Consider the following 27,835-nt stretch of genomic DNA (forward strand, 5'->3'; position numbering starts at 1 on the left):
TCACTGTTCCTGAATGTGAAAGTAGCAGGTTAATAAAAAGTTCTTCTTTTTCTTTGGATGTAGAAACACAGCAACACTATCACACTGAATTTTAACTTGTCAGTGACCATGGTGACTTCCTCTCCCACTCAGCCTTTCCCAGCAGGGTCTAGGAGTATCGTAGGTCAAGTGCAGAGAGGCTGCAAGTTCACTACTTCAAAAAGACCACCTACAAGTCTTAGTCTGATTAGAGTACAATACAAGGATCTGATTAAAGCAAAGACATGTCCTTAAAATACGTGTGCATACATGTGCATTTATCCTACTCTGCAGACATTTAGCCCCAGCCCTGATATCTACTAAGGGAGGCTGGGAGAGGAAGTTCTTGGAGGGAGGTGTAAATTTAATTTCTAAAGCAGCAGTACAATAGCACAGCCAAGTACCACCTGCAATGCAGTGCCATTGTGTAGCTGTGCAAAAGTCTTCCCAAGGAATTTTCCCAGTGTCAGATACTTAAAAAAAAGCTAAACCACAGAGCATTACCAAGATCTCCAGCATTTCCTATTAACAACAGCTAGCTAGTAGTATGAGAGATTTGAGTAATTCTTTGAGGCAAAGAGAGTCAAGGGCAACTATAGAAAGTCTCAGAGGGGAAAGCGATCATAGCAACATCCACGGTTCAGAAGAAAACTTTAGGTGATCCATTATGAAGTTTCCATATTGCAAGGGTGATGGAAAAATATCGTGGCATGGCTACACACTGAAAAAAACTGCTCAGGAAACCTTTAACTTTGCCTAAGATGTACTTGTAAAGGCCGCAGATGATACTTTTTCTTGTCTGTATGGTTTATCTAACAGGTACTGTGGACCCTTCTTTTCCTTTAAAAATATCTCGGTCATGCATCTGACTTTCAGAAAGCATTAAAATGTTGTCATCTGTAGAAACAGGGAGATATAAATTAAATTCCATTAGACTAGAGGGACAGAGAAAAGCAAGAAACTAAAGCAGTAGTTTTCCCCACTCGTGTAACAGAAGTTACCAAGGTAAAGCAGGCAAAGTGAAAAACTGGTATATCATATCACAAAAGTTGTGGGAGAGATCGAATAAATTTCAGTGTTATTTCAAGTTTTATTTCTTTCATGCATCGTATTTTTCTAAGAACATATTTAAAAGATCCTGTCTACAATACAGACATCTGTTTCTTCTTGAGTGTCTGCTGTTGAATAGAATATTAAAACAATTCCACAAAATCCCCACCAAAACAAAACAAAACAAAACACAACACAACACAACCCAAACCAGCAACACTTCTCCTTCCCATCCCAAAAGAAAACTCTCTACCTGCTTCTTTAGTTCAAGTCTCTGACATGTTTTTGCCTGGGTACAGAGCAGCAAGTAAACACAGATATTACTGTAGCTTCCGCAGCCACTAATGTCTTTTTTTTCTGAGATCCCAAAGACTGGCATAATTACATTCTGCAAGAGGCAAAACAATTTATGAAAAAAAATGACACATTCTCTTATTAAAAATTAAATAGGACTTTCATAATCAGCTGCTTCAAATATGTGGAATAATGACAGCTAGAAACCAGCCTCTGCAGATTGCTCATGAAGTGGGTGTGAAGCTGAAGTCAGGGTAAGAACAAAAAATCACAATGATAAAAGAGCGCTTTCTTGGAGCTTTTACGAGGTCATTTGGCCTAGGCCAGATAAAAGTGAATATTTCTCCAATACCCTGTAACAAGAGGGAGAAAACAGAATTAAAAATTATCTTTTGCAGAAGAAAAAAAAATCAAAGTCAACTTCTTTAGGATTAAGTCCACTGGGAAATAAGTCTCCCTTTTCTTCCAACAGGTTTTAGCTTTTAATTATGTAAAGCCTTCATGAAGGGATTTCTATCTTTTTGTAAATTTAATTCACAATATGTCCTAATTATCTGCAGACATATTCATAACTCTTTGAACAATATATTAATGTAGCAAGCTGACATGTGTTTTCAAAACAACCGTAAAACAAGGCTGAAAAAAGTACACCCATCCATAATTCTTGTACAGTTCACATGTAAATATATTATTGGTATTGTAGATATTGGGAAAAACAAAGAATCCAATGCATTGAACTCCTTCAGCTGCTCACAGTTTACAAAACCTAATAGTATTGTGGCGTGCAAAAGATGGCCATTTCTTCCCCTATGGGGACTTGCCTTTATCTGCTCATTGTCATTTCTTTAGTGAATTTGAGTTAATTTTTAATAACAATTTTACTCCTCATAAAACTGAAAAGACGATTTATGGGAGGCTAACAATATTATTTATGTATCGTCTTCAGAATACAACCCTGCTGCAAAAATACTGAAATAACTGGTGGAACAGAAAGTGAGGAAGAAAGTCACAGAAGAATATCTGCATTTGTGGGAGAAGGGTTGACAGCTTTTTTAAGGAGCTTTTTTAAGTTTGATTTTTTTAAATTCCTCTTTAGAAAACCCTAGCTCTCAAAAAAAAAAAAAAAAGTTATGTCAAAGCCATCTCCTAAGGCAAGAATAATGTGTGTCAGTACCCAAACTTGCTTAAAAAGTCTCCAAGCCTAGAAGTAAAGGCTCTGCACAAATCTTTATATTGGAACTGGGAATTAGAGTAGGAAACCCCTTTCAGAAAAGAACATAGGTGCAATGAGCCCTATGAAAAGGTCATTTGAAAACAGAGGGCCTGATTTCTCTGATTCGATTGTGGTGTTTTACCAACAGCCTCCACTGGTACGAATAGTTTCCCTTTGTGCTCATGGGAAATGGCAGGAAGGACACAGCCTGCAACAAAGTCATCCTCTTTCACTTAAGACCACTGAAAGTTTGCAGTTGCCTCCTGCATTTCCAGCCACATTCCTCAGCTGCTCAGGTTTATCCACTCACAGTCCATGACACAGAGAATGTGGCTGTACTGAGGTTTTAGCCTAAATATCAAGGCACCCCCAGCAGATGCCTTCCATGCCATCAGTGCTTCCTCTGACTTGAAATACATGTTATGGAGTTCTTTAAGAAAGAATGTGTTTCAGAATAGGTATGTGCCATTGCATGGCCCCAAACATTTATTTTAAGGTCCCCTCTCATATTACTTGAGAATTAAACCACATAAGCTTTCATAATTAAATGTCAAATATGAAGCTAAATTAACACCAGCGTTGGTACTAAAAAGAACAAACAAATTCATTATTCTTACCTTTCTCCTCCTTTATTCCAAGTAGTTTGACTCCTGGATAAAAGAAAAAAAATACATTAGTACAGTACAATGTACAATGTACAGTACAATCACATATTTATGCAAGGAATTATGGCTATCCAATTGTGTGGAACTTTTTTGATTACTTGGTGCCTTTTCCTGTCTTTTGAAACTCCACTTAAAATAACAAGTAAACCTTTCTGCAAGATTCCAGTTCTAGCAATAAATATTTCTTGGATTTGAACTCAATATGAATAGCAGGATGTATCGACTCAGGAGATAAACATATCTTGGTTTTGCCTGAAAAAAATCAATCTAGAAGTGTTCCAAATATCTTCAGGTGCCTCAATCCTTTCTTGATCTCACACAATTTGAAAGAGTGAAAAGTTTCTTCCGTTCCTCCCCAGATTCCCACTATTCTTTCAGGATGAGATTTTCAAAGGAAAGAACGATTGAGCTCAAAGTCAAGCCAGGCAGAACACATCTGCATGTGCTGTTTGACTGCCTTGTCAGAGGTAAGTCATTAAACTCAGCTACAGCATGCCTGGACCTACTCATCCGAGGTCCCTATGTCGATGCTGATACTTCTGCTGAGTAGTTTGTTTATTTTCTGCCGTCCTTCTGCCAGGAAAGACAAGCACATTACTCTCAGTCAAAAAAACGCAAAACAACCAGTTTTAGGAAAAAATTCAATAATCTTCCCAACTCAGATTGTACATAGACTAACCAGGTTAAAGCTAAGTTAGCAAGCTACATTCTTCGTTAAAACAAACGTAACCATTGTGGATTGCACTCTGGAACATTCTCATATAAATATTCTATTCTCAGTATTCCTATGTTGAATAAAAGCTTTTTCTTTGTGCTGGGAAACCAGCATTTATCCACCAAAAAGTTCATGAAAATCTGCATTAAAGACTAATAGTGTATGGAAAACTGTAGCATGCATGCTGGCCTTGTAACTTCAGGGACCTCTGAGCTATGGTTCTTTGCTGTGCAACAGTAAACCTCATTACATGCTTCCTCTCAAATTGGTAGCAAATAGCATAAATCAAGTGCTGGTTGAGACTCCAAAGAAACATTCCCATGGATCATGCTACAAGAACTAAACCAAGTGCTAACCCACAAACCGTGTTTATTTAAAGTAGTTTTATCCATAAATCATGTTTCCTCAAAACAGATTTATCCAGCATCCATCGAGTTCCTGTTCTGCATATGGGAAAGGAAGAGAATGGGGTTTACTGTCACACTGCACGTGTGTATTCAGGGCAGAGTTGCTTCCCATAACAAACATCTAGAATTATGCATCCACTGAAAGAGCAGAGTCAGCATCTGAGAGAGCATTTCTCATTCTTATGCATGACGCCGGGTGTAACAGAGACATGAAACGGGAATGTGTAATATGTCATGTTGCCTTCTAGATTCTGGGTTTACTATAGCTCAGAGAGTTTCAACAAGACAACTAGTATTTCATTAAAGAAGAGCAGACATATAAATTTCATATGTTCACCACGTGACCTCTCCCCGTTAATAGAATAGACAAAAGGGTCCTTGGCAGTGCTCCGTTTCCATGCAAAAAATAAACAAGGGCTCTGTTACAGGCTTGCCATGCATTAGCACTTGGCCTCTGCAAATCCCTCCATACTTGAATTTGGGCAAATCTCATGAGGGAGTGAATATAAAAATGTGCAACTGTTTTAAAGTTAGTCTTTTGTAAAAATAGAAGTGTTTTAATATTTAAATACAATTGACCATTTGTGCCATTACAGTCAACACATGCTGTCTCAGTCATAGGTCCCAGCTGAGTAAGGATTAAATCTTATTGATTAAACTTTGATGTCGAAATCACAAGTGTTATTTTTTTACCCTCCTATCCTAAAAGGTTTATCCTTATGTTAGAGATAATGGCAGAGCAAAGGACATCAAAACTTTGTTGACAGCATACAACAAGACTCGATGCTCTCTCAAGTGTGCAGTAGCTTACAGAGGGAAGTGGAAATTCATTAATTTGTCTTCCCATTAAAAAAGGAAACCACACAACCACCCAGAGAGCGCCCTGGCATTTATAATCTAAAAGGGAGAAAAGATTAATTTCACAAAGACCCTTCTTGAAATAACAGCTTATAAATATTCCTAATAAAACACAAGATGTCTGGAGGGCAGATGAATTAATGAAAACCGGTTTCCTATCGATTAGGGGACAATTGGGCAATGTAACTGCTCTCCCCTCCCCTGCCTAAATGCACACAATAAATTTGCCTTTCCCCCCTCCTCTCCATGTCCCCTGTGATATTCGTGTCCCCTTTTGCATCCCCTAGCCCCCAGGAAAACAGGGCAGAGCTGCAGCTGCTCTCGAGCTGTGCCCATGCTGGTCGGCTGGAGGGCTGCAGTCGAACAACACACAGAGTGTCTAGGTCCTTCCCACCACCCCTCAGAGTGAGGCAGTTTTGGGGTCTCTCCTCTGTCAGCCATTGCTTTTCACAAAATGCACAGAAACTTAATTTTGAGACTTATACTCCTTTCAAATTTGGCTAAGATTGGATGGCAGGTTGAAAACATTATTACATGTAGACAGACAGCGTGATCATACAAACTTCATTTCCTTAGGAAAACAAGCTAATAGAAAGAACAGTGAAAAATACAGCAGGTATATCAACAACATGGTGCGATGTTCAGTTTCTGTTAAGTCTGAGGCTGTTGTGACTGTAAAGAGTTCAAACACGAAAAAAAGAAGTGGGAAAGAGAACAAACATTTCCTTTTCACTGCCATTGCACAGACAGAGCAGGCTCAAAAATTACCTGCAGGTCTTAACTTTGGGAACCTTTTTAATTTCTTTTAATCTCAGTATATAGTCTAACCTGCTTCAGTTAGCTCCCTTGTAATGTAAAACGACATGCTGCAGACTACATGACTTGCAAGCCCCACCTGGAGTTCAGTTCTTTTTGTTTAAAATCCCAAGGGAAGGGAGAAGAATTTTGGTATAATCAAAAACACTGAGGTTGCAGCCTCCAGCCTATCTTTTGAGAGAATTTTTTCTTTCTTGTTCTTGTTACTGATACTCATTTTTAATTCCTTTCCATGATAACATATTCTTTCACAGTTTATTCTTTCCCTGCTTTGTTTAGTCTTCAAATCTCACATCATAGCATAAAGGAAAAATGGATAATCTAGCATTACCCAACAGAAGGCAGGCTCCTTGGGAGCCATTAAGTAAACATCAGAGTAGGAAATTTATCACTTCTACACACAGGGTTTTATTGCATTTGTGTTGTTGCACTCTTTGACTATATATTAAAAAAAAAAAGCATAGATTGGCAGCGTACGTCACAGAGTGGTACCAACACCTGCCCTGTGGAAGAGGACATATGGCATCTGGCTAAAGGCAAAACCCTGCTCCCTCTGCAGACAATGGCAAGGTTTTCAGTGGTGATTGATAGCAGGCACTTTGATAGAGATGCTAAGTTCAGATATTGGGTATCTTGGCTGTGTCACACCTTTTCTTTTGAGTTTATCAGGAAACAGTTTACAAATTGGCATAAAGGACACAAAGTGAAATAAAAATAATTTCTGTCCTTGCTGCCTCTGTTAACCAGACCCCATCCAGCAGACTTTACCTTTTGCCCCTTATTAGGTGTCAATCAATCAGCTCTGTCCTACCTGAAGTCTCTAATTCTGCTATCTGCACACATGTGATCCTTCAGGAGATGGTTCAGGCCTGCCATACAGAGTGCTCTCTTACTAAGATTCTTTTATCAGCCTGGACATCTGTAGTTTGGCTTCCAACAACACCTGGATTGCCTGGTATATGATACAGGCCTTAACAGTAAAGCCTCTAACCAACTGGTTCTCCAAACAGCTGCCTGCAAACCTTACGGGAGGTTGAGCTGGCACGTCCTGCCTCCTCCCAGCAAGACCAAGAGAACTGCTGTATTGGGTTTGCATGGCAGGATTTTGGTAGTGGGGATGCTACAGGTGGTGGCTTCTGTGAGAAGCTGCTAGAAGCTTCCCCCATGTCCAATAGAGCCAGTGCCAGATGGCTCCAAGATGGACCCACCACTGGCCAAGGCCGAGCCCATCAGCAACGGTGGTAGAACCTTTGGGTAACGTATTTAAGAAGGGCAAAAAAAAGAACTGCGCAAATGCAGCTGGAGAGAAGAGTGAGAATCTGTGAGAGGAGCAACTCTGCAGACACCAAGGTCAGTGAAGAAGGAGGGGGAGGAGGTGCTCCAGGTGCCAGAGCAGAGATTCCCCTGCAGCCCCTGGTGAAGACCATGGTGAGGCAGGCTGCCCCCCTGAAGCCCATGGAGGTTAATGGTGGAGCAGATATCCACCTGCAGCCCCTGGAGGACCCCACGCCAGAGCAGGTGAATGTCTGAAGGTGGCTGTGACCCTGTGGGAAGCCTGTGCTGGAGCAGGCTCCTGGCAGGACCTGTGGACCCATGGAGAGAGAAGCCTGTGCTGGAGCAGGTTTTCTGGCAGGACTTGTAACCCTATGGAGGACCCACGCTGGAGCAGTCTGTTCCTGAAGGACTGCACCCTATGGAAGGGGCCCACACTGGAGCAGTTCATGAAGAACTGCAGCCCATGGGAAGGACTCACTTTGGAGAAGTTAATGGAGGACTGTCTCCCGTGGGAGGGACCCCATGCTGGAGCAGGGGAAGAGTGTGAGGAGTCCTCCCCCTGAGGAGGAAGGAGCGGCAGAGACAATGTGTGATGAACCGACTACAATCCCCATTCCCCGTCCCCCTGTGCTGCTGGAGGGGAAGAGGTAGAGAAATTGGGAGTAAAGTTAAGCCCAGGAAGAAGGGAGGGGTGGGGAAAGGCATTTTAAGATTTAGTTTTTATTTTCTCATTACCTTTCTCTGATTTGATTGGTAAGTAAACTAATTTCCTCAAGTTGAGTCTGTTTTGCCCATGATGATAATTGGTGACTGATGTCTCCCTGTTCTTATCTCGACCCATGAGCCTTTCATTATATTTTCTCTCCTCTGTCCAGCTGAGGAGAGGAGTGATAGAGAGGCTTTAGTGGGCACCTGGCATCTAGCCATGGTCAACCCACCACAACTGCTATGCTCAAAGGTGGCCTCAGTCCAAGGTTCCTGAGCCCTCTGCCATGGCCCAGGGCTTGCCCAAAGCTTGTAGTGATTAAGACACTCCTTTTTCCACTTCCAGTATATGGAAAACTCCATCAGCAAGAATATTTGCTTCTTAATCATGCCTTGACTTCATAGATGCTTGAACCCAAGTCTTCCCAGCATTCATCTGCCAATATACACAACCTCACCAGACAGTCTAATCCAATTCAAGCTTTTCTGGTTTATCAACTAAACACCTTTCTCTAAACTGGCATATTCACTAAATTCTCTTAGACTCTCATCCCTTTGCTGCTCAGTCTTTGTAAATCTTCCATTTCTGCACTAGGGTCCTCTCAGTAATGGAATTTCAACCTAATGGAAATTTCCATGATGGGAATACTACATAATTTTTGTTTTACACTGAGGAGTGCAATTCTAAATAACAGTCATATTAATGCTTCATTAGGATAGCTGAAAAAAATTAATGGATATTTAATAGGCTACAGTCAAGATATCTTTTCTTCAAAGAATCCTTACAAATACTATATATTTTAAATTGGATGCAGTTGGGTCTTCTTTTTCATAATTTTATATGGGTAAAAAGTGAACAGCTGTACCTTTCATGGGATTTTTCCCCTCCAATTTCATATCATATTGAAATGTTTACAGCACTTCCAAACATCTTTCATTTAAAGACTTTCAAAACAATTCCTTATGGTTTCACTACCCTCATTCTGAACTTAAAGAAGTACCTTGGATGTGGTTCCTTGCAGTAAGTACCTTCAATGCAAAGCCACTGAGTTCTGCTGCAAGAGCAGCTGTTCCTTCCTCCTCCCATTTGAACAGTTTATATTTAAGACAGGATTTCTTCTTAAAAGCTATTGTAGACAGCCAGCCAGGACTGTAAGTTCTGTCAGGCAGGCTAAACATACACAGATGCATAATAATATCTGGGGAAAAAGTAAACTTTTAAACAACCTTGTTGCTTCCACGTTCTGTACCCAAAAACTTACCCAGGCACTGTTCCTGAGGTAGTCCAGACTCTCAGAATATCCAGGTTGGTAGATGCTATTAGGTTGCGTTTTGTTCTGGAGTCGGTCAAGGAAAGCATTATTTACCCTTAAAATACAACAAAAAATGAATAATGGTTGAAGGTAGCTGAGGAGTTCACAGGCTTGTGAAATATAACATTTTGTGAGTGGCTTTCCCTATTCTCAGTTCAATACTCATCTTCCTATGTTTTTCAAGCTGTGCTGCATAACCACTGACAGGCATGAGATGGGGTGGATTTCATTTTCAGTTCACGAGGGGTGTTATCCTGTGATCAGTCCATTGTGATTAAAAGGCATACCTCGGCTACTGTGAGAAATGCACCAAAATTCTCCATAGAAAGATGACCTGCATACCACCACCCACCTTATCAGGGAGGTTAGCTATTTTGACAATTCACCTTAGGTAGTCTTTCAGCCTTCAGTACACAAGGAAAGTTTCTAGAAGTACTGATTTCCTAATGCCAATGAAAAAACCCACTTAAGCTTGTTACTAATAGAGACAATTTGTGTAGCTGACAACTTTCATAGAATCATAGAATGTCCTGAGTTGGAAGGGACCCACAAGGATCGTTGAGTCCAACTCCTGTCCCTGCATAGGACAACCCCAAAATTCACACTATATGTCTGAGGGCATTGTCCAAATGCTTATTGAATGTTGTCAGGCTTGGCGCTGTGACTACCTCCCGGGGGAACTTGTTCCAGTGCTCCACCACCCTCTGGGTGAATAACCTTTTCCTAATGTCCAACCTAAACCTCCCCTGGCATAGCTTCCTGCGCTTCCCTCGGGTCCTATCATTGGTCACCAGGGAGAAGAGATCAGCACCTGCCCCTCCTCTTCCCCTTATGAGGAAGCTGTAGACCGTGATGAGGTCTCCCCTCAGTCTCCTCTTCTCCAGGCTGAACAGACCAAGTGACTTCAGCCGCTCCTCATAAAGCTTCCCCTCTAAACCCTTCACCATCTTCATGGCTCTCCTCTGGACACTCTCTAGTAGCTTCATATCCTTTTTGTACTGTGGGGCCCAGAACTGCACACAGTACTCAAGATGAGGCTGCACCAGTGCAGAGTAGAGCGGGACAATCACCTCCCTCGACCGGCGAGCAATACAGTGCTTGATGCACCCCAGGACACAGTTGGCCCTCTTGGCTGCCAGGGCACACTGTTGGCTCATGTTCAACTTGCCATCGACAAGAACCCCCAGAACTTTCCCTACCATCCAGCTCTGAAATCAGCTCTAGCATTTTCTTGTACTGCTCTATCAATCTGGAAAGCATGCACAAATACAAATACACTTTTCCTCAATCTGTTTTAAATATTTTTAAACCTTCTGAAAACTGTTTCTTTTTTCCCCCTATTAATGCTTAGGACTGACACACATGCTTAGACATGACTGTTCTTTCAATGTTTTACAATACTGTTGGTAAAAATGATGTAAAATGCAAGATACTCCATTATTTCTATCTAGGGACATGAGATAGACTGAATCAAAAACCCTTCATTAACTTCTATGGGTAATTATCTCAATATCTTTGCTAGAGAAAAAAAAGAAATGAAAACAATATGGAGAGTGGTTGCCTACAGAAGTAATTTTTTAATATTTCCCTAATGATATAAAAAAAGAAACAAATGGTGTTTTTATTTTTAAGCCTGGGCATTGTTTCTTTTTACCAGCAGAAAACAAAGCTGAGAATAAAGCTGTGCTTCAAGATAATGGAAAGTCAGTTAAGTGACAGAAGTGCAAGATTAGAACCGCTGAGCACAGAGAGGGCACAGCAGTGGGGCACAGCCCGGGGCGCGAAGCAATGCAACTGCAGAAGGGCCTTGCTGCACTGCAGCTTCTATCTGTGTTGATATCAAATCCCACGTTTAGCTCTGCCTGTTAACCTCAGTGACAGTCAACCACAAAATGTGGCATGGACAAAGTAGCCCATTGTAAAATAAAGTAGAAATAAATAGATCGATAGATAAATAAATAAAATGTTTCCCAGCTGAAACTACTGTACTAGTAATTACCCATGAAACTACTAATAGTATCTACCCTATGCTGTATCTTACGCTGATAGAATAAATAAAGTGAAAAAGGCACTCTGGGTCATACTGCATTACAGTGAGAAGTTGTAATGACGGATATTAGTGGCTCATTTGAAGGCAAAGTTAAACCAGAGGCGAGGTCAGAGATCCTCATTGCAATTGTCTTCTAAAGCATGAATGCCTGCAATTTTGAGACCCTTTCCAGATAGGAATTCAATTAAAGTGTATTCTGCATTTTCGCATCATACCTCCTCTGTTCATTTTGATGTGCTCTTGTCCTGGCTTCCTCTTCCTGCTTTTGTTTAAATTCCATTAATTCAGCCTGGGAATGATAAAAGTGAAAAAAAAAAACCCAAAACCAACAAACTTACTTTTAATTAACATGCCTATGTTGCAAACCCAATTAATTTCACAAGGTGTTCACTTCAGCTAGAGCCATGTGTCATTCCCAGAACTTCTCTCAGCAGCATTTTATTTAGGTGACAGCACTATGTTAAAAACTTAGCTCATTTTTCTGTTCAGCATTGCACTGGATGAGTTTTGTTTGTGCCTTAAAAAGTGGGAAGTTACAGGATTCAGACATTTAGTCCTACATTTAAAGGGGTATGCCAGACACCAGTCTGCTTCCCCTTGCCCCAATGGCCTCAATTCCCCTTGGTTTGAATTTCTCTGTGGGTCCAAGGGGGAAGACAGCTGAAGTCATTTAGCAGGAGCAGACACAGCCGTTGCGCCCGTAGGATACGAAGGAGACATGCCCTTCGCCTCCTGCCTCTGTGGAGCGTGAGGAGAAGACGAGAACAGGAGTATGTGGCCTGGTGTGTCACCTCCAGCTCCCTGGGGCTCCCCCAACGGTGAGGGAAAGGCAAATGGTACCCATTGGCGTGGTGAAAGCGTGTGCAAGCTCCCAATGTTGCAGCAGCCTACCATCCTTATGTTACGTAATATTAAGGTATATAAACAGTGTCAAAGGGAATTCTTTTCAGAGGAGAGTTTGGTTATGCAATTTTAGCTAGGACTGTGAAGGAAACACAGCTAGTATGACTGCTCTGCATGTGTGCTTGTTTGTCTGTCTCTTGCTCCCTGCAATGCACCCAAGAATTGAAGATGCAGATTTCTCTGCAAAGAAAATTTGGCTTGCAGGGTGAGGGGGAAGGGATAGGAACAGACCCATCTTTCATATTTTCCATAGCAACAGAGCAGCAGTAGGAATAGGAACTAAAATAAAATGATGCGGTTAGATAAAAGCTTCAATAACTGAATGGAACCACAAAAGTTTTTTAAAAAAAATCAATTTAAGTGGAACATTAAATAAAAACTATGCAATAAATGTATGAAGAAAATCAATAACTGCGAATGTGTTGTGTATCAATATTTGTCTAGCCCTAAAAGAAGAAACAGGATTAAGAAATAAAAAAGCCAACCTTAATTTTCACTGTTTTAAATAACTATTCAACCTGAAAATTAAAACCCAGTATCTGACTTTCCAATATGCTGAGTCCTCTCTTGGAGTAATGTTCTGAAATATATTGTGTGTATATGATGTGGTCTTCAAAGCGTACTGAAAATTTCTAAATCAAGCAATACATACTAAAACCTGTTCTGGAAAAAAAAAGGGAACTGACGATAGCTCTAAGTTTTATAGCTACACTGTGCTAGGAGGTACACACAAGACAGAATTCACAATTAATTTAATAAATATTAGTTTGAAGTAGAAATGAGCCAACATATATCTGAGGGACAATTATTGGAGCCTTTAAAATACATATTATTTACAGTACATTTGCAAGTAGTACATTACTCTGCGCAATAGGTAGCAGCAACTGTGAAGGTAAGGAGCACTTGGAACCATGTAGTAAACAAGAGCAGCCTTAAAAGCAGCCAATGCCTTCTCAGTAATCTGTGGAAATCAGGAAAGAGTCTAAAGCTCTACATGAGTCCCGTAATCCAGACTCAAAGTAGGGGCATGCTAATTCACATCTGTAGTTATTTTCTCTATGGAAGAATCAATGTAAAGAATACAACAGCTACCAGCCTTACACTCATCAGGACTGGCTTTCAAAAATTTTTTCCTCTGTATAGTTCCTGGGAATAAGCATACAGCTGATGGGAAAGCAATTAAGAGCTTCCCTTTTTCCCCACCTTTTCTTTCCATCATCCTGGTTGCTAGAATACTATGAAATGAGGACACTTATCCCCAACATTTCAAGAAAGGTATCCGTGAGAGGGGCTGAGTCACTTGTCCAGCTCTAGTAGAAACTCACTGCATGGAATTTGTTGCGCTAAGATTCTGCTACTGGGGAAGTAGTTTAGCATTAATTTAGATGTTAGCAATAGCAGAGGCATAGCAAGAAGCTCAGTATTTGCTAATATGTTTTCGAATTATTTACTAATACAGAATCATAGAATCATAGAATTGTTAAGGTTGGAAAAGACCCTTAAGATCATCAAGTCCAACCATTAACCTATCACTGCCAAGTCCATCTATACCATGTCCTCGAGCACCACATCTATCCGTTCTTTAAATAGGGATGGAGACTCAACTGCTTCTCTGGGTAGCCTGTTCCAATGCTTGACCACCCTTTCGGTGAAGAAGTTTTTCCTAATGTCTAACCTAAACCTCCCCTGGCGCAGCTTGAGGCTATTTCCTGATTTTCAAATGCTGCCCTCCCCATACTTGCACAGTCAGACTTGGAGCCAAGACAGATAACCTAGCACAGTGCCATCGCCTTGTGTAGATGGACTTTATGTGGATATGGTACCCAAATCTATGCCAGAGGGACTACAGTGGTTCAGACAAATTTCAGGCAATGTGTGCCGCATATGCAGAAGATGGAGTTCAAACTTGCAGTTACGGCATGCCTGATTTTTAGACAATTCAAAACTCTTCATTTAGGTGGTTAGCAAGGGAACAGGGAAGCATACAGACTTAACAGCAAATCTGAGTACTTCTACATCCCCATTTGGGAAGGCAGGGCACACGGGCCTCGATTGTCTAGAAAGAGACTATTCAGTCTGAGACTGTCATGAATATCTCAGTAAGATTACTTCTGCCTGAAAGAGAGGAAATTGGTGTTCTTAGCCTATGAAATTGGATGCCATGGTCAAAAAATGCTCTGCACAATTGTTCAAATGAGGAGGCGAAGAGGAGCTAGTCATCCAGATGCAAATAGCCTTGAACACAGAAGATAATTGTCCTGTCCCTGTCCAAATTTTACGGCTTGGCTCATCTCTCTCATAATATTTGAAAACAGTGACTGACTTACTTTTGCTAAAGAGAAGCTCTGTGCGTAGGCTACAAGTAATCAATGTATTTAATTGGTTTCACAGCATGCAAAAATGATACAATATGCAAACTGTTAATGTATAATTACCTTCCTCCGTTGTTTTTGCTTCATTTCCTCTAATCTTCTGTTTTCATCCTCTCGAAGAGCTTGCTTATAAGTATGGCTTCTTGTCTATTCTCAGCAGAGAATATAAACATATTGGTGTGGGGAGAGGGGGTCCAAAATCCCAAACCTTATTCCCAAATTGTTATACAGGTAATTAACAAAAGAGAAATGGTTGAATGATTCCAGTTACTTAAAAAACAGATTAGTCTCAGGAGTAGAATTTAAACAAGAACTGGTCTAAAGCCTCTCAGTCATTTGGTTTGGCTGAATCTGCACATCACAACCAGGCAGCCATAGCACATGCTACTCCATGTCCCAGTGGCAAGCGTAAAGATACCTTGAGCAGTCAGAAAACACAATCAGGATATATGATAGTGAGATGGGTATTCTGGGAAGAAAGAAAAGTACTGAAAATATTACCAAGATAACAAAGCAGAACAGAGGTCTGGTAACAGAGGGGAACCGGGGATTATTTGTGGAAAGGCATTTGTGGAGGTAGGGCAACAGAAGCTGAGAGATCAAGTCTGCTACATTATTTGTGGGGCAGCCAAGAGAACTGAAAATCTGAACTACACATCATGAATAATGTATTCAACTGTGCATTAGGCTTTCATTACAATAACTAGCCCTGGACTTTCACAAATTGATGTTGTTAGCAAAGAGCCAGCCTACCATTAGGATCTTATAGGATCCTTAGGATCTTATACACAGGGACTTATACTGTAAAGTCTTTGATCAGGGACATAGTGTAGCACACTAAATAATGAGCCAGTATAATTTAATACAAGAAGTGTGCAGGTTTGACTTTAGTGAGGAATCTGTTGCAGGTCTACACAATGTTCTCGAAACTTGATATATGCATGTGGAATGACACCATTAAAACAACAGGCACATAATTTGCTAAAAAGACTGAATAGAGAAAGCAATTATTAACAGCTCAATTTTGAGCTGGGAGGAGTTGTTACATGTGTCCAGGGAGACTCATTCTGGGTCCAATATTATTCATTACTCTCCATAATGGCTTGGAGAATTGTGTGGAGTGTATGTTAATCAAGTTGGAAGACAATAAAAATCTACACAGGATTTGTAACACTTTGAAATAGAGGATTAAAATTAATTATGAGCTTGATTAAATAAGCGGGCCAAAAAAGTCACCAATGACAGTGTCACTCCAAAGAGGTTAAATTTGTTCATGCACATCAAGTAACATTTGACACTGATATTTGAGCTAGGTGTGCTAAATTAATATCACTATCAAAGAAATAATGTGAAAAAATCAATCAACATTACACTGTCCCAAATTTTTTCTAGAACATGAATTTTAAATTTAAAAATCACATATATATATGTCCCTCTTTTAGCATGTATGTCAGGCACTTCCTAAGCTTATGACACTTCACTATTTCAAATACATTGTTCCTGAATTTTTTAGTTACTCTAGACAAAGGACAGGTTTAAGATAACATCAAAATTAGAGTTCAAGTTTTCCCACTGGTTTAGCATTTTGGTACTATACCAAGTTTATTTAGGTAACAATATATTGGTTACATGCTTCAAATTCCTCACACAGAGCACAGGCTATGCGTATGCCTATAGACCGTACCTCATCCAAGTTGGCTGGGAAGACATTTTGCTAACTGCATTGCTGCATTATAAGCAAGTGATTAATTGATTCACAAAGTTATAGAAATGCTGCCATAAAAAACCCATGTATAATATCGGCTAGTATTAAAGAACAGCACGGAAAAACTATGTATTTTATCTGCTTGGATACTAGTGAAGCCAAAGATGAACTATGGTATGTAATTTGGCATAACTTATTAAGAAACCCCTCAAAAACTGGAACAAGAAAGGCACACATAGGCAGGTGAAGTAGAAGGCAAAAGCTAAAAGTAGGACCTGCACACCTGAAAGAATTCAGTGTTCCTTCAGGCATCCACCCACTTCTGTACAGATATTAAGACACCACACCAAAATGCTGAAATCCAAGTCAGTCCTGGGGACATGAGCTCACTTGTCTTTGCAGTTCAGTGTTCACATCATACGGAAGTCTGCAGAGCTGGGTCTTCCCTACCAAAGAGTAAGCTCCCCACTGTTTGGAGCATCAGATGCTTCAAGAGAGAGGTCGAAGTCATTTCAAGACATCTTTTCTCCCTTTCCATAGTCCTTCATCTTGCTTGTCTGCCCAGGACTACAAAAGCCAGTCTGAAAGCCACTCTCCTGCAACTGACCTTCTGCCCAGCATTGCTAGGCAGAAGTTGGCTCCTTCAAGCTATATATCTGCCCACATATGCTAAATGTCTTTACGGTTTTCAGAGACACAAAATGACCCAAGGAATCAAAGGGGAAAGGAACCTATTTTCAATATCACCTTCCTTTTTCAGGCAATGAAAACCAGGAAGAGGTACTAGAGACAAGACAGAGCTGTCATATATTCTGTTTATAGTAATTTCTATAATGGGAGGGTCTTGCACATTTCCAAGGCTTCTGAGGAAATATGGAGGTAAATCTTTCTCTCCCTTTCTCAACTGTTGGTATTCAAGGTTGTATACAACAGAGGGCTGCCCAGATTGGATACTTCAAATTTCTGCTGACTAAGGACTATTGCTTGTAACAACAGTTTCTGTCCACTTGGCTGCCTGCTCTGTCTTCCCCCAATTACAAACCTCCCTAAAGGGGCAATACTTCTGTCTCAGTGTTGATATTCCTCACCGCAAGTTTTTACATCAGTAGGAAACCTTGGTTTAGACACCAAGAGACTAATCATATGTGAAAGAGGCTTTTTGAAGCAATTAGAATAATGAAACTTAAGCAATACTTTATCTATTTTCTAATTACATTGATACTTACTGGACTCATTCAAACTGGGACAAAGTCCCCAAGCAGCCTATGGAATCACTTTTAGGATGCAGTGAGAAATAAGCTTCTCTTCTGACTAGGTTTTCAAAGCAGTAAAGCATTCACTGACATGAACTAGTTGAGATTTCATAAAAGCTTGCCACCAACAGATGGGTACAGAGCACATTTAAGATTCTGATCTGACCTTAGAATATAAATCTAGCTCTTATTTATCAGAGAGAGATCTGTGAGTAATAAAGGCAATCCCCTACTATGTAGGATACTCTGCCAGTGTGTAAGAGACAATGCAGGCAATCTCATTCACCCAGAAAGACTCCTTGGTACTCACTGAGCTATGTCTAGGCAATCAAGCTCAATTAGAATATTCTAATATTACACTATTGACAGCACCTGGAAAGCTGACAGAAAATAGAGCACATGCCATGGTTTTGCTTACCCATGCTGTAGATTCTGGGCCACGATTAGCAATCTGACAGGAATCACTCTTTGGCAAACCCAAGTCCAATCTGTTCAATAATTCATTGGTTTTGCTACGAAGAAATCCAATCCAAATAGAATTGTTAGTGCTTCCATAAAAATAAATACAGCTTTTTATTCCACCCTTGGAATCTAGCCTAGACATTTTATCATGTGACTACTGAAAAACATCACAGGTAGAACAAAAGGTTATGGAGACAGACAGAATGAAATGGGACAGAGGATACAGAACCTACATTGTGGATAAGACATTTGCTGGGAGGAATTTTTAAGCAAATGACTATTGTCATTTGCATATTTGGGATCTACAGTGGCTATGCTTTCTTTCCTCATTATGAAGCTCCTAAAACACAGACTCACATACCATTGGACTTCATCAGGATGCAACTGCTTCACTGAATTGTTGCAAATCCTTCCACCAGATCTATAAATCTCAGATAAGTAATTTAAAAGATTACTTTAAGGAATTTTCCTTCATGGTTAATACAATGCAGCCTTATAACAGATTACTTAACCAAACAGAAAGACTTTGAAGCATTTTGTAGTACTGAAAAAAAAATGCTTGTCTTTAGTTGAAGCAGAATTGCACAACATTGTCATTTCTTACTCTGGCAAGGGCAATTTTATTTTTCCAATAGCATCCCTTACAAACCAGATTTTCAAAGTAGCATCACTTTGCTCACAGTTTCAACCAAGTACAGTTAAAGAAAGCCACAAGCAACAATGCAAACAAATGTTAAGAATAGGAGTTTCAGTGCCACGATCAGGAATCCATTTCCTAACCTGCAGTCCCAGGCAGATCTATTCAAGTCTTTTCTCACTCAAAGGCATAGAGTTAGAGGAGACAGGCAATTTTATTTTTGTATACAGCTTTGGAAAGCATGAAAGTACTGAAGTGAGAGCAGAAAGAGTGCTTCAAGAGGCATTCAACACAAGGATTTACACTGCTAACAGGGGAACAAGCTAGCTCTGTGGGGGGGAAGATGCCACTACCAAAGACAGTTAACAACCTTGGAGAAAAAGCCTTGACGGCCAAAAAGTGATGATGACTAACTTCTGAAACAGACTGCCAAGTGCATTTTTATCTTTCACTCCATGATCTGAAATGGCAAGTAGATGCATTTTTGGAAAATGTCCTGCGATTCAGTGGGTATATTGAGGAGAATTGGGGAAAAAGAACAAGAACCCACAAGTTCTTCTCTGCTACTCTACACAATGCAAAACGATGCTACCACTTCAGGTACAGAGTACTTGCTCAAGCTGTAGCAAGCCACGCTTTTAGAGTCTCAGCATTCCCAGTTCACTCCCTTTCCTCCATTACCTGGGCAGTTAACATGGACCCCAGCCAACCCACAATACAGAAAGAACCAAGTGAAGCATAAGATTCCCTGATCTACAAAGCACTTGTATATTAAGGTTAAATAAATTAATAGTCTTCGTACCCAAGCGTTAGGCGCATGCATTTTTTCCCTGAAAGATGAGTGATTGAGAGGTGAGATTGCACAGAACAATTTTGGGCACTTGAAGTTTTAAATTGCAGATTTTGCGTTTCTCTACCTATGCTAAAATCACTAAAATAACAATTTATTTCTACACCAGAAAGACTAAGAACTCCTACAGAAAGTCTGGAATATATTTGAGAAGGTTGAAGCTCTGCAGAGAAATATCTGGCAACTTGGGGGTATACCTGGATGTCATAATGTTTTACGGATGGCAAAAGAATGACATGGGGTATGTGGAAGTTCTCGTTATTTGCATAAAAATGGGGTAGAGGGTTAAGACACTGCATTTCACGGATCAGCACACCGGTAGATGAAAAGCTAACTCAGTTTCAGTATTAGAAAAGATGATTACAAGAGTGGAAGCAAATAAAGTTTCTCAGCAAGACTGCGCAATGCCTTTGAATACAGAAAACACCCTGCTACACCAAATTAAGTAATACATTAATAAAGTGTCTCTATCACAAGAAAGGGACTCAGGTTTCCAAACCTGACTAAAGACAGACTCAATCAAGTCAGTCATGTATGTTAATTCGTTGCGTATCATCTCTGTGGAAACCCAGCAATGCATCTGGAGTTGCCAGACTGTCAAAATATTGTCTGCATGGTATTTTTCATAATATTAAACATATAGTCATAACAATGCAGAACATAGCATAAGCCATGCTGCAGGGAAAGGGGGAAGTCGGAGAGACGACAGTTCAATTAATGTTCCAGAGAGGAAAGCATAATCTCCAGAAGGAAATCAGCATATCAAAGTGTCCATAGGTGTTCCACATTCAGACAGCTGGAGCAACATCTCACTCGCTTGCTAAAACTTCAAGGGCTAATCAAAGATGCTAATAAAATGTGTTCCTCTAAACTAATTAATATTGAAGAAAGAAGAGCATGAGCTGAAGAAATTAATTTGAATACAGCAGCATCCTGATACCCTTCAAAAATAGCTAGGTGAAAGGATATCCAAAATTTAGACAAACCAAGAAGATGGCACCCTCCTAACAGGCTGGTAACCTGAGCTCTGACTACCCCTAAGCATCAGGCTGAAGGAGAGAGAGCTGTTCAGAAGCACTGCTTAAGCTGGAATGATCTTATAAGTGTATTTTGTCTTTCTTGGTAGCCCCATTTCCCATTACACCAATGGGAACACGCCTTTTGCTCTGCTAATTAAATAGGCTACTTCCATACTGGTACGTTTAATAGCACCAGGCAATACTCTTAGATGGGAACTCAGCCATCTATATTGTGGTAACTGTTCCTGGAATAGTTTTGACCTGTTCCAAATAGCACTTTCCCAAATAACTCCTGGCTCCTGTCCAGGAATGAATATCAACCACAAGTAACTCCCAACAGGCATTTTGGATGTAACCGTCCCATTTTGGGAGGTAAAAAAGTTTGCTAGCAATGGAAATAGGCAGTCTCAGGCCTTTTGGCCTCAAAAGTGACAGTGATTGACAGTGTTTAATTTACTAGTACAGATGCAGTCACGGGGGAGTGAAGTACAATACCGGGCTGAAAAACTCTTAAGAGTTGTCATGGGAAAATACTGACTCTGCTGCCAGAATCGAGTAACATGCTAGCAGGGGATGGGGCATGACTGTGGAAGTCAGTCCATGTTGCAGATGCTTTCTGTGGGTCCTCGAATATATAGCTTTACATTTCACAACTATTCTTCAGGCAGAGTCCTTTCTTAAAAGCTGTTAAGTAAAAGCATATAGTTGAAGCTCAACAAATGCATGTAAAATGCAGAAACATGAATTTGCCAGGTGTTCCACTGAGAATGGTGTAATTTAGGGATTTAGAGTTGGCACCCTGCACTACAAGCTACTTGTAGATCAGAGAATCCACACACATTTCTTATTGTTTGGGGCTAAATGTGTGTGCTGCCCACATTCCCACTGAGGTGAGACAAGAAGCGAACCTAGGTTCCTCTGGCCTAGGTAGGAGTTCCCATGCTCTAATGGGGTCACCAGCCTTGACAGCCAAGAAGCAGAAAGCTCCACAGTTGACTCCAGCACGCAACTGTGGAAGATCTGAAGATCCACAACTGATCTCGTTGCAGGACGTGAGGTCTAAAATCCTGGGCAGAATAAGGCCTTTAACTTTATGTGTCATTTGGTCTTAACTCCTGTCACATCTACAAGGCCAACAGAAGACCCAATTCTGAAAAGGGTTAATCTGTAGGGACATGAATAAGGATATGGACTCAGGCCCCAGCATCTTCCTCCACTCAAGAGTTGCACAGCACCACTTGCTAAGCTTTTCATTTGAGACTGTATTCCTCTCAGAACAAAGATGTAAAGAAAATAATTTTTCTGCCTACACAAAGTTCCTGTCTTTAAGTCTGTTTTACAGACTAACATTAAAAATGCATCAATTAAAAAGGCTGCTAGTAATCTTCATTACTCCTTCCCAATGAAACCAGTGGCAGTTAATTCTTTTGCTTTAATTGATGGATATTGAAATGCCAGGATACAGAAAAATATACTTGCTTTTATGCCAGTGCTTTTGAAAAAAAGGCAGCACAATACTTTTGCATATATCATAAATCTATTTATTTCTCTTGACAATTTTTAAAAGATAATGGCCACTCTTATTACTACTGAAAACAAGACAGCTCCTGAACTCCTTGTTTTCTCAAGCTGCAGGATCTCCAGCATTACAATTCTGCTCTATGAATGTCCACAAGTATGCTAAGAGCCATTCAAAAACAGTAATAAAAAATAAAAATAAAGAATCCCAAGCCAGGTAAATCATTATAGCCATTTCAGAGAGGTGACAACATGAGTAGTCGCTAAGACAACAGAAGTAGCATGTAGTGCTGAATGACATGGACACATCAGCTTCCAAATTCATTGCCAGTAAGCAATGCTAAAATGATATTTCACCATTTTCTTCCAGTTCAGCTGAAAAACTAAGAACCATGCATAATGCATACATAATGTTAGTTTCACACATCTGCCCAGAAGTTTCATGATGGTTTTTAAACAATAGCAGGACTCCCCCTCTCAAAAACGAAACCAAAAAACAAACCTGAATTTCATTCAAGACACATCATTTTGCAGCACCAGCAAGCATATCTACAGTTCTCCCCACTTCAACATATTTAATTGGCTAAGCGTAACAACTTCCTCAACTTTTGCAGAAATTAAGATCAGTTGCTTAACACTACCAAAGCCTACCCACAAGAAAAGATGCCCTTCATTTCAGTGAGGTCCATGGTGGGTGTGTTCTTACTAATGCCCTTGTTACTTCCTCAGTGAGGTCTCTCCTTTGTGCATTGCCATATGCATCCTGGTCAGGCATTTGCTATGACCCACAGGCCAGGCTGGCTGGTACTATGGCCATTGCTGCTCCTCTGTCACATGGCCTAACAAAATCAAATGATAAAATAGAAGAAATTCCAGAAGTCGACACAAAGGTCAATGTGATTGCTGTCCATTTATGCAGGTTTGCCATAGATTCTATGTTGGGAGATGGAGAAAGAGACTGCAAAGGGAGGTGCAGTTGGGATTTTCACTAATGAAAATCATTTACTAAAGTGGGAATGAAGCTGAGGGGCTGTCATGGTTTAACCCCAGCCAGCAACTAAAGCACCATGCAGCTGCTCGCGCATTCCCCTCCTCAGTGGGATGGGGGAGAGAATCAGAAGGGTAAAAGTGAGAAACCTCGTGGGTTGAGATAAAGACAGTGACAGTTTCACAGGTAAAGCAAAAGCCACACACACAAGCAAAGCAAAACAAGGAATTCATTCACTACTTCCCATCGTTCAGCCCAGGAAAACAGGGCTCCATCACGCGTAACAGTTACTTGGGAAGACAAACGCCATCAGTCCAAATGCCCCCCCCTTCCTTCTTCTTCCCCCAGCTTTATATGCTGAGCATGACGTCATATGGTATGGAATAGCCCTTGGGCCAGTCTGGGTCAGCTTTCCTGGCTGTGCCCCCTCCCAGCTTCTTGTGCACCTGGCAGAGCATGGGAAGCTGAAGAGTCCTTGACTGGTGTAAGCACTACTTAGCAACAACTAAAACATCAGTGTGTTATCAACATTGTTCTCATCCTAAATCCAAACCACAGCACTATACCAGCTACTAAGAAGAAACTTAACTCTATCCCAGCCGAAACCAGGACAGGGGCTGATAATACCATTTGTGAAAAGAGTCCCACCAAAGGTACATATTTCAAAATTAAGCCATAAGAAAGTTGCAAGTAGCCTGAGTGGGGACACCAATGGCTTTTGCTGGTATACAGTTATACATGCCTCCTCTCACATCCCCTCACCTTTGCAGAGATTTACCACAGCAAGAAGTTACAAAGTTTAAATAAGTTCAGAAGGCTACAAGCAACTGCCATGTTTCCCACAGCTGGGCCATGACAAGGGGCAAGGTGTTAAAAACATCTCCATCTGTCAGCAACAAACATGCCCTCAACTCTACCTGGATTCTGGTTTTCCTGTACCTCGACTCTAACCCACACCTGCAGGACAGAGACCACTTTTGGATAAGAAGAAAAAACAAAACATAAGCCATGTGCAAAGATGTCAGCGTGAACTCATGTCCATTTTTTGGTGTGTGCGTGGGTGTGGGATTCATCTTTTGCTGGAAGCTATAAGGTGAAAAATTACAAAGTTAAATAATTAACCCATTAAATTCCTCTATGATGTTGATGGCTCTTCTGCATTGCTCTTTACTGGGAATAAAGGCCATCCTCTGGGTATTTAGTTCACTTGCTTTCCAGCACAAATCCTTCCAGTAGCCACATACCAAGCTTAATGCAGTAATCGCAGACTTCACTGGGAGTAATGCACAAGCATACTAAGAAGGACTTGGACAAATGTCATGATAGTGATCAAAACTGTGCTATCTCTGGCTGGTAGGCTTTCTTGTCTGCAAGTTCTTGAGCATGTGTTCCTGTTCTTGGGGATAAGAACAAAAAATGTGGCACTAGTTCATTTTAGGTATAAGGCTTCAAGAAAGTATAAAAATAGGTTTAAAAAAAAAAAAAAAGGCAAGTTTCTCAGCAGAATTATTTTCATCACTTCCCACCCACACCCAAAGCTAATCTTTCCTGTCAACCCACTTGCTTTTTTTGTTTTCCTCCCACCAACTCATCCAACATTCTTGGAAGTTATTTTAGACATCAAGTTTCATTTATTATCTGAAGTAATAAGCATAAGCCCAGTTTTAAGGAAAATGCAGTTTTGTATAAGTCTATTGCATAGATCTTCCATTCTGTGTGCTCCATCTGCATGTGCAATCTGCTTCTATATTTTCAGCCAGCTTGCATGGGCAGATTAATGCGTACAATTAGAAAGCAACCTCACAGGCGTTCAATAAACTGCCTTCATTATTACACTCAAGAGAGTCCCTTTGGATGTCTATAAAAGCCTAGTTTTCTGCCTGTTAGCTAAATAATTGACAACGCTTAAAATAATCAGGAGCAAATGAACAAAACGAAGACCATTGTGGTGAAAAGAAGCAAACAAAAGATTCTCAAGGCTGCAAACCCTTTTTGTGCGAGCCCTCTTTCATTCTCTCTAGCAACCTATATTTAAAAGTCTGGTCAGGTTTACATTTGCACTTCTGTGGGGAAAATTTGTTACCAGCCTGCTGTTTGAACCACACATCATAGGGGACTGAAAACTGGCAAGGACACTAGTATTTATCCTGTAAAAATAGATAAATAAAGAAAAATTCTGTTTTGATTCAGGTTTTATTTTCTTGCATTTTATGACTTTTGAGAAAACTGCTTTGGCAGGCAAGTGTATATCAGCTTGGTTTGGTGAACCTCCTGCATCATGTTTGGAATATGTACTTAGAGGCACTCTGGCAAATTCTGTTTCCAGCTCCAAATTCTGAGCAGAATATATTGAGTGCACACATGTACTCAAGTGCAGCAGTGCCAGGAATTTTTACGGGAGTACAACTTTCACAAAAACAGAGGCACAAATATGTAACAAAGGGAAGGATGAAGTGATACAACAGCCATCATGTACTATTAAAAAGTAACCCTATGTCCTAGACTGCTTTTCCCATTACATAAATAGGTAGATGGCTCTTAGAAAAGCAGTGGACCACATCCAATGCTACAGTTTCCAGGAAGTCGAATCCAAATTAAATAAAAGCACCTTACTAGAGAGCTGGGCTAAAACCATATGGTGAGACATGCTACAGTTTAGGCACGGATTCATACAACCATAGAGAAAAGCAAGTCATGAGGTAGCCATCCCTCATTACTGTTTAAATGACAATTTTTGTGTCCTAACTAAAGAGGGATGTCCTGAAAAGCCCTGGGCCAGCCATCTAACCTTTTTTCATTCCCATTTGAAAAGACAGACATTCAGTCCTTTCCTCACAAGGATTAGCAATTGCAAACTATGGACTACACAAGCATTCATTACCTTTTAACGCACTCTGACAGAAACGCAGTCTCTACCACAGGCCATCAATGTAAAGTGCATCCAAAACACCACTAATCAGAAGGAAGGACTCCATTTCATGTATAAGTAGTTTCTAGTAGAAAAGTGCACCCATACTCCTTTTCTACATCTGGCATCTGCAGAGGCAGAACCACAGCAATGCTATCACAAATAAATCCCTCAAGTGCTTCTCCTCTGCTAGTACAAACCATAGCAATCCTGCCATGCAGCAACTCCCCCAGCCCAAAGTCTGCTCCTGGGTGCTCTTCAGGATTTTTATACACAGCTACCTCAGGAGATACCTTCTGAGTTTTGTCCATTTTAGTCACCTAACAGAGCTTGAGTCCACCTCACTCATGTCCTGGTTTCAGCTGGGATAGAGTTAAGTTTCTTCTTAGTAGCTGGTATAGTGCTGTGGTTTGGATTTAGGATGAGAATAATGTTGATAACACACTGATGTTTTAGTTGTTGCTAAGTGGTGCTTACACTAGTCAAGGACTCTTCAGCTTCCCATGCTCTGCCAGGTGCACAAGAAGCTGGGAGGGGGCACAGCCAGGAAAGCTGACCCAGACTGGCCCAAGGGCTATTCCATACCATATGACGTCATGCTCAGCATATAAAGCTGGGGGAAGAAAGAGGAAGGGGAGGACGTTCAGAGTGACGGCATTTGTCTTCCCAAGTAATCGTTACGTGTGATGGAGCCCTGCTTTCCTGGAGACGGCTGAACACCTGCCTGCCGATGGGAAGTAGTGAATGAATTCCTTGTTTTGCTTTGCTTGCGTGTGTGGCTTTTGCTTTACCTATGAAACTGTCTTTATCTCAACCCACGAGGTTTCTCACTTTTACCCTTCTGATTCTCTCCCCCATCCCACTGAGGAGGGGAGTGAGCGAGTGGCTGCATGGTGCTTAAACTACAACAGTCAGAGGAGCTGCTGATCCCAAAAGAGAGAGGCTTGCAGACTTTTCCACAGCACTCTGCATGCGTGTCTAGACCTCGTTCTCACAAGACAAAAACACATACTCAAGCAACTGTAATAACAGACACAGTTGACTTTCAAGGGCCGGTTGTACACAAAGAAGCTAACAAGGCTTTCAAGAGATAGGAAATAACTGTATTCTGCAGACAGCGGACAAGGTTGCAGACAATTCTTCCTTTTGGCATTCACTTACTTTGTGTTACACCCTTTGAAAGGGGGTTTCAGTGAGAAGTTCTTGTTTTTAATAGCAACAGGAATTTAATCAGAACAATGAACTTCTGGGCAACATCATACTTTATTGTCAGGGTATGTTAATGACATGAGAATCTTAAGTGCCCTTCCTTATCAAATAGAAGCGGCACTTCATACAGGAGAGGTACTGATTGGGCTGTTCCCTGCGGAGGCTGATACAGCTAGAGGTGGTGATCAATTTTAAAAGGTTTCCCAGCTAATGAGACTGCTGGTAGGCATTGATCTCCTCAGGAAAATCGTGATGTTGCAGCTACAGATGCTTACAGAGGATGGACTAACAAGGCAGCTTATCTTTTGAAATGCTCCACAGCCTATGACTTTGCAGAGGTCATTGCTTTATATGCAGCGCGTGACCTTCCTTCCCCCCGCTCCCAGCAAGCAGGGAAGGAGATCAAAATACTCTAGCAGAGACAGCAAGGAAAGGGGCACAACCTCATATTTGTTCTCTTCACCTCTAGACATAGGATCTTAGATGATGGAAGTAATGAGTCGCTCATTTTTGTGTAGTAGGCAAAAGCACGTCTTTAAATACCAAGCACTTTTAGGCGAACATGTCTCTAATAACCAGCAGTACTTCAATGGAGTTACTTTACAAGACCTGAGATGTCGCACAGTATCTTT

At 40.8% G+C, this 27,835-nt stretch overlaps 1 protein-coding gene across 1 annotated transcript in view; it reads right to left on the bottom strand.

Annotated features, from left to right (window-relative positions):
- Positions 1 to 1,084: 1,084 nt before the first annotated feature.
- EPSTI1 (epithelial stromal interaction 1) overlaps positions 1,085 to 27,835 on the bottom strand; it is a 51,348-nt gene continuing 24,597 nt past the window's right edge. Inside the window, exons 7-12 of the mRNA XM_009463110.2 lie at positions 18,031 to 18,124; positions 14,718 to 14,801; positions 11,595 to 11,668; positions 9,279 to 9,384; positions 3,193 to 3,225; positions 1,085 to 1,715 (exon numbers count right to left, since the gene is read on the bottom strand). Coding sequence (XP_009461385.1) covers positions 3,205 to 3,225; positions 9,279 to 9,384; positions 11,595 to 11,668; positions 14,718 to 14,801; positions 18,031 to 18,124 — 379 coding nt within the window. The 3' untranslated portion in view covers positions 1,085 to 1,715; positions 3,193 to 3,204. The remainder of the gene's footprint in view (positions 1,716 to 3,192; positions 3,226 to 9,278; positions 9,385 to 11,594; positions 11,669 to 14,717; positions 14,802 to 18,030; positions 18,125 to 27,835) is intronic.

This window comes from Nipponia nippon, unplaced genomic scaffold, assembly GCF_047370975.1.
Source record: "Nipponia nippon isolate SJK-2023a ecotype South Korea unplaced genomic scaffold, ASM4737097v1 scaffold_2, whole genome shotgun sequence".
NCBI lineage: Eukaryota > Metazoa > Chordata > Aves > Pelecaniformes > Threskiornithidae > Nipponia > Nipponia nippon.